This window comes from Mesoplodon bidens (genome assembly GCF_964165515.1).
Source record: "Mesoplodon bidens genome assembly, chromosome: 1".
Classification (NCBI taxonomy): Eukaryota; Metazoa; Chordata; class Mammalia; order Artiodactyla; family Ziphiidae; genus Mesoplodon; species Mesoplodon bidens.
In genome coordinates this window covers 14,328,360-14,341,578 of record NC_138176.1, presented here as the reverse complement: position 1 = coordinate 14,341,578, position 13,219 = coordinate 14,328,360, and the positions used below count along the sequence as shown (strand labels likewise).

The window sequence follows — 13,219 nt, the reverse complement described above, 5'->3', positions numbered from 1 at the left end:
AACCAAGTGAACAGTACTTTTGGTAATAGTGGTAAAGTGGTCACACAAACTCTCCAACAGACTGAAGTTATAAAAACTGGATAAAAAGAATTTTAAAAACACATTTAAAGACAATGTAAACCTTCCCAAAGCAGACAGAAGGCAGAGGACAGTCTAATTTCATAAAATTGCAACAAGGAGTACAAACTGCTAGCGTGGGGTTTTCACAGCTCAGGGCTATGGCTGCAGGAAAACGGTGGTGTAGTTCAAGCAGCAGAAAGTTGAAGCCTTATGGGTTTCAAGAATCAGGATACAGTGCAAAGCCAGCAGAGCCAGCAGAGCAGCTAGAAATTATGGGGAGACAAAGAAATCACTGAGAGGGTAAGTCCCATCTCTGCTCAAATCCTTGGCTGACTGCTAAATAAAGAAGGAAAAATTAGGGCACCAGTCTAAAAAGGCAGCAGTGGGAAGACAAAGGAAGAAGAGAAATATATGAGAGAAATATATGCTTTGCTGGGAAGATGGGGAGGGTGGGAAGAGTACGGAGACAAAGTTTGCAACTTGATAATAGGCAAGTTAACTGCCCACTAGAACAGAAAATCAATCATCCTCAGAATATAAGAGAATACAGAGTTGCTACAACTCATCATCTACAATGTCCAGTTTTCAATCAAAGAAAAGAAGAAAGTATGACCGATGGTCAACAGGACAGGGGTCAATAAAAACTGACTCCTAATGGGTCCAGATGATAAGACTTCAATGCAGCATTTATGTATTTTTTTTTCAAAGAAAAAATATATATATACTCAAAGAATTGAAAGAACATCTTGTTCAAAGAATGAAAGAAAACACAATAATGAGTGAAAAGATAGGTATTCTCAACAGAGAAATGATAACTGTACAAAATTGAACTTCTAGAGCTGAATAGCATAATAAATGAAATTAAAAATTGGAGATAGCAGACTGGAGATAGCAGAAGACTCAGTGAACTTGAAGACAGATTAGTATTACTCAATCCAAAGAACACAGAGAAAAAAAGAAGAGTTTAAAGAAACAAACTGAACCTCAAGGACCTATGGGGAAAATGAAACAGCCCAACATATATGTAATTTGGAATCCCATAAGGAGAGGTGAAAAAGAAAGAAGCAGAAAAAATATCTGAAAAAATAATGCCCCCAAACTTCCCAAATTTGACTGAAAACATTAATGCACATATCCAAGAAGTTCACTGAAATAGAAGCATTAAAAACAAACAAACAAAGAAAATTACCCCTAGACATAGTCAAAGGACTGAAAGCCAAAGTGAAAACTTGGAAAGCAGCTACAGAAAAATGACACATTGCACATGGAGAGGAGCCGTAAGATTGATTGCTGACTTCTCATCAGAATATAGGATTGAAATAATTAAAGTGTTGAAGGAAAATAATTGTCAGCTTAGACGTCTGTATCAGGAAAACTATCCTTCACAACTGAATGAAAAGTAAATTTCCAGATAAACAAAAAAAGAGAATTTGTTGCCAGCAAACCTAAATAACAAGAAATGCTAAAGGAAGTTCTTGAGGCTGGAGGGACAGGATACCAGATGGTAACTTTGATCTAAAGGAAGGAATGAAGGGCAATAGAAATGTTAAATATACAGTAGATGTAAAAAAAAAATTGTTTCTTTTAATTTCTTTAAAAGACATATGACTGTTTAAAGCTAAAAATAACACTACTGATGGGTTAATAACATATATGAATGTAATATACAGGTTTCCCCCCGCTATCCAAAAGTAGAGCATTCCTATGAAACTTTTTGTAAGCAAAAATGGTGTAAAGGGCAGAAGCAATTATCTTAGGACACATCTTACTAACGGATGCACAAAATAAATCAAGATAAAGCACAGATGTTCACAGACACAGTTCAAAGCTACAGCGGCTTGATGCTGGGATGCTGAATGTTCCCAGAGAAGGAGCTTGGTGGTGTCACTCTCACTGCTGCTAGGGTACACAGCTACCTCTATAACAGCTTGCTGCAAAACAAAGGTTGAATGACATTTTCTCTTTTCAATTTCTGTAAAAGTAAAAATCCTCTTCAAATTTCTTTCAGTTAGCAAAAACAGGTACTAAAGTAGGTCTTTCATAAAGGTGAAGTGGTGTAAAGCAAACTTTCAAAAAGCAGGGGATACCTGTATATGACCAACACTGATGATGTGGGCATAAATGGAAATATACTATTATGAGGTTCTTGTAATTTACCTTAAGTAACAATATTCTAAGTATATGGGATACATTAAAGATGCATACTCCAATTCTTAGAGCAACTATATACACAGTGTAAAACTATAGTTAGCAAGCCAATAAAGGAATTAAAATGGAATACTAAAAAAGATTTGATTCACAAGACAGGAAGGATGAAAAGAAACAGAGGAGAGAAAAAAAAAACACGAGACAAAAAACAAATGGCAAAATGGCAGACCTAAAAACACAAGCTCATCAATAACTACATTAAGTATAAGGGAACTAAACATGCCAATGAAAAGGCAGAGATTGTTATACACATAAAAGCAAGAGCCAACTGTTTATGACATATGATACAATTTAAATATAAAGACAGAAATAGATCGAAAGTAAAAGGTTGTTAAAAAAAAGATAGGGCTTCCCTGGTGGCGCAGTAGTTGAGAGTCCACCTGCTGATGCAGGGGACACGGGTTCGTGCCCTGGTCCAGGAAGATCCCACATGCCGTGGAGTGGCTGGGCCCGTGAGCCATGGCCACTGAGCCTGTGTGTCTGGAGCCTGTGTTCCGCAACGGGAGAGGCCACAACAGTGAGAGGCCCACGTACCGCAAAAAAAAAAAATATATATATATATATATGTATCTACCACACACACACACACACATACACCATGAAAATAATAAGAAATCTGTAGCTGCTATATCAATATCAGATGAAATAAATATTAAGACAAGAAATATTATGAGACAAAGAGGGAACCTTCATAATGATAAAAGAGTCATTATGTCAAGAAGAAATATGAAACAGAAATGAAACTGAGTTATTTGTAGTGAGGGGATGGACCTAGAGTCTGTCATACAGAGTGAAGTAAGTCAGAAAGAGAAAAACAAATACCGTATGCTAACACATATATATGGAATCTAAAAAAAACAGGTTCTGAAGAACCTAGGGACAGGACAGGAATAATGATGCAGATGTAGAGAATGGACCTGAGGACACGGGGAGGGGGAAGGGTAAGTTGAGATGAAGTGAGAGAGTGGCATGGACTTATATATACTACCAAATGTAAAACAGATAGCTAGTGGGAAGCAACCGCATAGCACAGGGAGATCAGCTTGGTGCTTTGTGACCACCTAGAGGGGTGGGATAGGGAGGGTGGGAGGGAGACGCAAGAGGGAGGAGATATGGGGATATATGTATATGTATAGCTGATTCACTTTGTTATACAGCAGAAACTAACACACCATTGTAAAGCAATTATACTCCAATAAAGATGTTAAAAAAATGAAGAAATATGCACCTAATAACCAAATTACAAAAGAAGAGATAAATTAATAGTCATGGTTGAAGATTTAACACACTTCATTCACTAACTGACAGAACTAGATAAAAAAAAAAAACAGTAAACAAGATCCAAATGATAGTACTGGCAGTCCTCACTTTGTGTTAACTGCATATCAGAACTGTGTCCCTGCTTTGCACTGTTCTGACATGCAAGGTTTTGTTTAACACAGTGCCAGGCTGAGTAAGGGCTGTCTGTAGATATTTTTGTAGTTTTGTGTCATAGAAGCATGTTAATGCTCTACATATGAAAAAATAGGAATCAATAAGGATAGAAAGGCAGGGGTGGGGGGAGACTGAAACTGAGAGCAAACTGAAACGAACCCAGCTACATTTCAAATGAACAACATAATCACACTAAAGGGGAAAAATTATTCTAATTTATGAATACAGTACATGACCACATGCCCTCAACGGGTAGGGTAGGGGAGAACTGCAAATAAATCCTGAATTCCTTTTAGTAAGTATGTTCTCTGCTCACGTAGGGACAAAGCAATTTCAAAACTATCTGAGATGTAGAATAGGATTGAGCAAATGAGTCAAAGTGCTGATGTTATTCGGAGTCAGGGCTCAAGGGACATAAAAATACAAAAGGGGGAAGAACCAAGGCGGGGAAGAACCAAGGCAAGGAACAACCCTATGAGGATGAAATGGAATTGGAAGTATCAGGTGAACTCATGATTTCTAAATTGTGTGTGTGTGTGTGTGTGTGTGTGTATGTTTACAAGTGTCTTCACATATATGTATTTCCTAACTCTGTTCACTGAAGGGCCCTATGAATACATGAAGTAGCAATGAACATACCCAACACCCAGATCTTGATTCCTAATATCATTCTCTACCAGAAGGAACCAGGGCTTTTTGGAAAAATAGCCGATTCTAGGACTCTGATGGGGAAGATACAAAATGAACCTGGAACAGCTTGTTATATGTACCAGAAAGTAGTGAAGACCTAAAAAGAAGAAAAAAAGAAAAAAAAGAAGAAGAAAGAAAAGAAGGAGGAGGACGGGGGTGGGGAGGAGGAGGGGGAGGGGGAGAAGAAGAAGAAAAGCAAAGAAAAAAATACAGGGTTATTTGAAGAGGCTCCTAGTGGTCATATATGAGATAATTTAGGCACCAAAATAATTAAGGATGGTAAAGAATTATAGTGATTGAAAAAAATAGGAATACATGAGTCCATGCTGATGATAGATAATTATGGAATAAGGGAGAACTCTTGGTAATGAAAGAAGAATGTCACGCGCTGTGGTTTTTCTGTATTTGTGTTAACATTTAAAAATTTTAAAAATGATGTATTTTTGGAACCCAGAAAAAACAACACTCTAAAAGGTGCTGAGAAAATAGAGGCTTTAGAACAGTGTAAGTGTGACTCAGTGAAGAAATGACCTTAATTAGAACTTCTATCTATAATTAGGACAGACTATCCTAAATATACTGCGCTAGAGTACAGAACTCTCACACAACAGAACTTTATAGGCTTTGCCTTCACTGACTATAATCTTAAGTTTGTTTTTTAAAGAATATAACTGGTTGCTAAAACCAGGAAAAGAAAAGAGAGAAGAGAAAAGAGAAAAGAAGGGAAAAGAGACCCATTACATTGTTCAATGTCTTTTACACAAAGATGTAGGGGACAAATCCCTCCTAGAATTTGAGGTCAGAATTTCTTTTCCCCTGAAAAACATGCACAGTTTATCAAGAAATAAAAACTAGGAACTCCATCAAGTTTCCTTTGCTGCCAGAAAACTGATCTTCTCTTCTCTACATGGTTGTTTTTGATCTAATTTATTTTCTATTTAACTGCACATGGGTATATTATTTTCTTTGCAAAATACCTAAAATCCTTTAGAAGATGGACTATAAATTATAAATTTAAAAATAATAATCTTAATATGACTGTAATACTAATAGATGCAGAAAAAGCTTTTGACAAAATTCAACACCCATTTATGATAAAAACTCTCCAGAAAATGGGCATAGAGGGAAACTACCTCAACATAATAAAGGCCATATACGACAAACCCACAGCAATCATCATACTCAATGGTGAAAAACTGAAAGCATGTCCACTAAGATCAGGAACAAGACAAGGATGTCCACTCTCCACACTCTTATTCAACATAGTTTTGGAAGTCATGGCAATCAGAGAAGAAAAAGAAATAAAAGGAATCCAAATTGGAAAAGAAGAAGTAAAACTGTTACTGTTTGCAGATGACATGATACTATACATAGAAAATCCTAAAGATGCTACCAGAAAACTACTAGAACTAACCAATGGATTTGGTAAGGTTGCAGGATACAAAATTAATGCACAGAATCTCTGGCATTCCTATACACCAAGCAACGAAAAATCAGAAAGAGAAGTTAAGGAAACAATCCCATTTACCATCGCAACAAAAAGAATAAAATACCTAGGAATAAACCTGCTTAAGGAGGTGAAAGACTTGTACTCAGAAAACTATAAAACATTGATGAAAGAAATCAAAGATGATATAAACAGATGGAGAAATATACCATGTTCTTGGATTGGAAGAATCAATATTGTGAAAATGACTATACTACCCAAAGCAATCTACAGATTCAGTGCAATCCCTTTCAAACTACCAATGGCATTCTTCACAGAATTAGAACAAAAAATTTTACAATTCATATGGAAACACAAAAGACCCCGAATAGCCAAAGCAATCTTGAGAAAGAAAAACGGAGTTGGAGGAATCAGGCTCCCCGACTTCAAACTATACCACAAAGCTACAGTAATCAAGACAGTATGGTACTGGCACAAAAACAGAAATATAGATCAATGGTACAGGATAGAATGCCCAGAGATAAACCCATGCACATATGGTCACCTTATTTATGACAAAGGAGGCAAGAACATGCAGTGGAGAAAAGACAGCCTCTTCCATATGTGGTGCTGGGAAAACTGAACAGCTACATGTGAAAGAATGAAATTAGAACACTACCTAATACCATACACAAAAATAAACTCCAAAAGGATTAAAGACCTAAATGAAAGACTAGACACTATAAAATTCTTAGAGGAAAACACAGGAAAAACACTCTTTGACATAAAATACAGCAAGATCTTTTTTGACCCACCTTTCAGAGTAACGGAAATAAAAACAAAAATAAACAAATGGGACTTAATTAAACTTAAAAGCTTTTGCATAGCAAAGGAAACCATAAACAAGACAAAAAGACAACCCTCAGAATGGGAGAAAATATTTGCCAATGAAACATCACACAAAGGATTAATCTCCAAAATATACAAACAGCTTATGGAGCTCAGTATCAAAAAAACAAACAATCCAATCCAAAAATGGGCAGAAGACCTAAATAGACATTTCACCAAGGAAGACATACAGATGGCCAAGAGGCACATGAAAAGCTGCTCAACATCACTAATTATTAGAGAAATGAAAATCAGAACTACAATGAGGTATCACCTCACTCTGGTCAGAATGGCCATTATCAAAAAATCTAGGGCTTCCCTGGTGGCGCAGTGGTTGAGCGTCCGCCTGCCAATGCCGGACACACGGGTTCGAGCCCTGGTCTGGGAGGATCCCACATGCCACGGAGCAGCTGGCCCCGTGAGCCACAATTGCTGAGCCTGCGCGTCTGGAGCCTATGCTCCGCGGCAGGAGAGGCCGCGATAGTGAGAGGCCCGCGCACCGCGATGAGGAGTGGTCCCCACTTGCCACAACTAGAGAAAGCCCTCGCACAGAAACGAAGACCCAACACAGCCATAAAAAAAAAAAAAAAGAGCTGGTGACACGTACATGCGCCGAGACAGCGCGAATTGGAGAAAAAAAAAAAAAAAAAAACACCTCAATAGGTTACCAGAGTAATTCAAGGTAAACTACAAATAAAGGATAATTGAGACAGCACCCAATTTTTGAAAAAAAAAAAATCTAGAAACAATAAATGCTGGAGAGGGTGTGGTGAAAAGGGAACCCTCCTGCACTGTTGGTGGGGATGCAAATTGATATAACCACTATGGAAAACAGTATGAAGGTTCCTTAAAAAACTAAAAATAGAACTACCATACGACCCACTACTGGGCATACACCCTGAGAAAACCATAATTCAAAAAGAGTCATGTACCACAATGTTCACTGCAGCACTATTTACAATAGCCAGGACATGGAAGCAACCTAAGTGTCCATTGACAGATGAATGGATAAAGAAGATGTGGCACATATATACAATGGAATATTAGCCATAAAGAGAAACAAAATTGAGTTATTTGTAGTGAGGTGGATGGACCCAGAGTCTGTCATACAGAGTGAAGTAAGTCAGAAAGAGAAAAACTAATACCGTATGCTAACGCATATACATGGAATCTAAAAAAAAAAAAAAAAGGTACTGATGAACCTAGTTTCAGGGCAGGAAGAAAAATGTAGACACAGAGAAGGGACCTGAGGACACGGGGTGAGAGGGAGAAGCTGGGGCATAGTGAGAGTAGCATGGACATATGTACACTACGGAATGTAAAATAGTTAGCTAGTGGGAAGCAGCAGCGTAGCACAGGGAGATCAGCTCGGTGCTCTGCACGTGACCTAGAGGAGTGGGATAGGGAGGATGGAAGGGAGGCTCAAGAGGGAGAGGATATGGGGACATATGTATGCATATGACTAATTCACTCTGGTGTACAAGAGAAACTAACACAGTACTGTGAAGCAATTATACTCCAATAAAGATCTATTAAAAAAATAAGCTTAAAAATAAACATTTATAAGAATATTAAGCTAAAACTATAACAATGACATTATAACAACCTATGACATTATAACAACCTTGACATGTTTAAATAGTGCTCAGTCAAGCAGGAGAAATGTGAATATGTATGCCTAAAGGCTAAGAACTCAAGAAACTTCAACTCATGACAGTAAGCTAATTCAAAACAAAGTTATATACATACAAGTGGTCTATGGAAGTGTTCTAATCTTAATTGGTTTATGTGCTCTTAAAAATTTGATCATTCTAAAACTTTCCTCTATTTGTTTCAAATCTTCTCATATCACTAAGTGAACTTGTCACGGTAAAAATATCTCAAGAGGTCTTAAGCCTTAAATTTCCAAAATTGAAATAAATGATAAGCATTTTTCTGTCCTTCCTCCAAAAAAGGGGGCACTGTTATTTGTTCTTCCATTTTCTCTAGAGTGTCATTTTCTTTCTGTTTTAGAGATTACAATAAACCCCACAAGATGAATTTATATTCAGAAGCAGGAAAAATGAAAATACTTAGATTACAGTAGTATCTCCTCTTTTGTTTGACTTTTACAAACTTGTAATCTATATGAATTGAGAGTTCTTTTTTTTCTACTAACAAAAATGTTCAGAAGAAAAACAACAATGTAAGAAAGATTTTAATAAGAATATGAGAAGAATAAAAAAGCAGGAATGAGCTGAAAATAGTAATTAGTAATTTATCCTCTCCTTCATTAACAATTTTAAGTAATCCTTAAACTGTGTGAATAACACATAGCACCACAACACTAAGTAACTTTACGTGGTTGGGTTTATAAAGATAGTGACTAAAACACTATTGAGATAGTGTGCTTGTTCCCAAGATTAAGCTGTCACCTGGGGAAAGGTGCTGGCCTACAAGGACTAACATAAGAACATGAACTACTGTCCATGCTTTCTCCTTCAACTCTCCAGAAATACTGGTCTTTATTTTTATATTTTTTGACAAGGTGATACAGTCACAAAAATCAAACAGTATAAAAAAGGTTATAGTGAAAAGTTTGGCTCTCACCTTCACCCCGTCCATCATCGTTAACCCAGTTCCCTCAACCTTTTCCCCATAAAAATTTTTATTGGTTTCTTGTATATTCTTTCAGAGATTCATTATACAGTTCCTTATTAAAATAAAATAGGATACATATACTTCACAAATTATAATGTTTTTCTTTGTATTATTTACCTCAATTCAACATGTCCTAAATAATGCCTGACTACACTCTCTCAATGCCTTCAGGCAGTCTTGGGTTCAAGGTTGACCCAAGGTTTTAAGGGAGCAGTATCTCAAATAAAGCAAGAGAATGGTGAGCAAAGGAGACAACAATAGCTAGTGGTTAAAAAGCCGCAAACAGGGGGCTTCCCTGGTGGCGCAGTGGTTGAGAGTCTGCCTGCCGATGCAGGGGACACGGGTTTGTGCCCCAGTCCGGGAAGATCCCACACGCTGCGGAGCGGCTAGGCCCGTGAGCCATGGCCACTGAGCCTGCGTGTCCAGAGCCTGTGCTCCGCAACGGGAGAGGCCACAACAGTGAGAGGCCCGCGTACTGCAAAAAAAAAAAAAAAAAAAAGCCGCAAACAACAGACATATAATTAATCCATAATCCCATCAGCAACACCAAGACAAAAGAACTAGTTTTTTAAAGTTCCTAGCACAGTACCTATTACACATCATATACACTGCATTAAATATCTGTTCAATGAATCAATCAATGAATCTTCTTCAAGGCTATCTTTGCAAGTTTGGGGATGGGCAGGTAAATAGGTAGGTAGGAATTAACAACAGGAGAGTCAAGAAATTTTGTACAAAGCTGCCTTTCAAATGTTTAGAAGTTGCTATGATTATTTTGGAAAAGGTAATCCAATGGTATGATGTTGATGCCTGTGAATCTATAAGAAAATTCACTGAAAGAAAGTATCAGTCCAAAATTTCCTCAGACACAGGCCACTTGAAAAACATCCTTCCAAATGATAATATGACAAGCCCAAATTATAATTAGATATTTAATACTTATGCTTACCATAGCGTATTGGCTTAGCTACTTCAAATTCAGACTTATGTAGAGCCGTATTTTTATTGTATATATCATTTTACTGTACACTGCAGTCCCTTTTACAAAATTTACAGCATATTCAGTCTTTCTTTGATAAAAGAATTCCCTTTAAACTAGACTTTCTGACATAATCATACATAATATTGATTCACTCCAAGACTTAAAAAAATATTTAGCATATTATTAGTATACTCAAAATTAACCTATTAGCAAGGATACAGATATATCTGGTATAAAATAAAACCTTGGACTCAAGCACTTATTTTTTATTATGGGCTGAAAATAAAAATAGAGTGATTAAGCATCAAATAAGTGGTCACAGAAATGTAGCATCAGGATACTATATTTGTAGTTGGAATGATCAGGAGACACAGTAAGGAGGCAGCTTTTAAGGTGAAGCAAGAAAGGCTAGTCTCAAGGAACAGAAGATGGGGTAGGGCCTTCAGCCAGGAAAATAGTGGAGAGTCAACACAGGAGCTTGGTATGTTAAAATATCTAAGGCAGGGAATGGCAAACTATGGTCCATGGGCCAAATCCAGTCCACTGCTTGTTTTTATACGGCCTGTGGGCTACCAATGGTTTTCACATTTTTCAATGGCTGAAAAAAACAAATCAAAAGAACTTTATGACACATAAAAATTATAAAATTCATATAATAAAGTTTTACGGGCACACAGCCATGCCATGCCCATTCATTTACCTGTTGTCTATCTATGACTGCTTTCACAGTACAAGGCAGAGTTGAGTAGTTGCAACAGAAGCCATGTGAATCACAAAGCCTAAAATATTTACTATCTGGGCCTTTAGAGAAAAAGTTTGCCAACCTCTTCTCTTAGGAAGGCCTATGTGGCTGAAGCACTGTGAGTGAGGGGCTGGGTGGAGAAAGAAACTAGAGAGGTAAAGAGGGGCATGCAAGCCATGAAAAAGATTTGGGTCTATATTCTAAGAGGAATGGGGAAGCCATTAGAGAATTTTAAGTAGGAAAGTGACAATCAGATATGCATTTTGAAAAGCTCATTCTGGTTGTCATAATGGTAACCCGTGTTAGGAGATAAGTAAGGAGGCTAATGTAGTAAGTAGTTCAAGCAAAGTATGAACATAGCTTAGACTATGGGGCTGGAAAAATAAAGAGGCTGGGCAAGATTATTTCTGAGATTCCCTTCCAGCTCTAAAATTTTAAGAATCACAGGAGTTTACAAGTCTGGTTTTGCAACTTTCCAGGGTATTTCCAATTATCAAAAACAGTTCTCAAAACTGTTATGCTATGAACAGCTTTCTAATAGGTAGTAAGAAATATGCCAACAGAGCATTATGTATCTAAAAAGTTTGGAAATTACTGCAGGATAAATGATCACCCCTGCCATTAGAATGCTTTCTAAAATATAGTTTGTATTTTTTATAAGTTGGAAAGGACTACTTTTATGAAGTTTACAATTAAAGAATTTACAGATAATACAATATAAATTAACACAGCGGGGAATAAACACAAATACTGCTCAAGTACATTTTCAGTGTACTTTCTTTCCTATAATGTAGTAATGACAAAACAAAGAACATACCTGCTACATTCTAACAATGTAACCTTAAGGCGGCCTTCAGTAAGTGCCCATTGTTGTATATGGATATGCTCTTCATCATCTTCTTCGAATCCTTGCAAGGTTTGGAATGGGAAAAACGGCTTAAACCTGACAAAAGTAAAGATAAGTCTAAATTTCTGAATAATAAACACCACACTTTAAAGCGTAATAACAAAACCTACCTGTAGGAAAACAACACAAAACAAACATCTAATATTGCATGTGCCCTATAAAACCAGAGCTTACCACACTCCCCCATAACTGGCAGCAAACAGTGCCTTCTTGGTGGCACCCAGACTTCCTGGTTTTTTGGCACGCCCTCATTGACAAGGCAGGACAACTAGAACAAAGGAAAAGAAAATCTAGAAGCCACCAGTGGGCCCTGAAACTTGGGTGGGACAGGAGAGAGATTCTTTCTGGACCAGATGGGAAGAGTGTTCCTACAATAAAAGATCAAAATTCAGAATGCAATGTTCCATGGAAACAATAAAATTGGATAGCGATTAGTACTAGATAATGATAAATAACAACAACAACAACAACAACAATTAACAGCAGCAAAGGTATTTATCAGAGATGTTTACTATTTGCCAGGCAGTGTGCTAAGAGCTTTACATGCTTTATATTATCTTATTCAATGCTCAAAATCCTGAGTGGGCAATATGATTAGCTTCCCACTCCAGGGTCTAACCCTGACACTCCAGGTCAGGGTTAGAAAGGTTAAAGAATTTGTTCAACATTACACAGTGAGTGGCATAACCAGAATTCAAGCTAGTTTGGCTAGTTGACTACGTAACACTTCAGTTACCTATGAACTATTCAGGTCTTTACATGCTCATTGTTAATACTCTTGGGTTTTACGTAGAAGCTTGTGGTGAGTTATAAACTGTAAGCTTTAAAAACTTTAATTTGAAACATAATTCATACTCCTCCATTAAAGCAAAGGACAAAGAAAATGAGAAAATTGGGCTTGAGGGCCTACAGTTTTCAACTAACCCTACATGCTGTCACTAGCCATGACATCTGTCTGCTCAAAAGCTTTAACGGGGCTTCCCTGGTGGCGCAGTGGTTGAGAGTCCGCCTGCCGATGCAGGGGACACGGGTTCGTGCCCCGGTTCGGGAGGATCCCACGTGCCGCGGAGCGGCTGGGCCTGTGGGCCATGGCCGCTGAGCCTGCGCGTCCGGAGCCTGTGCTCCGCAACGGGAGAGGCCGCAGCAGTGAGAGGCTCGCGTACAGCAAAAAAAAAAAAAAGCTTTAACGCCTTCTCACTAACCACACACGGTATAAACGATAGTCAAAAGTTCTTGGTTTCA

The 13,219-nt window shown here is 37.6% G+C and overlaps 1 protein-coding gene across 1 annotated transcript in view; it reads right to left on the bottom strand.

The window, feature by feature from the left end:
- Positions 1 to 13,219, bottom strand: part of PDZD8 (PDZ domain containing 8) — an 86,953-nt gene that overhangs the window by 46,663 nt on the left and 27,071 nt on the right. The window contains exon 2 of the mRNA XM_081234195.1: positions 11,888 to 12,013. Coding sequence (XP_081090321.1) covers positions 11,888 to 12,013 — 126 coding nt within the window. The remainder of the gene's footprint in view (positions 1 to 11,887; positions 12,014 to 13,219) is intronic.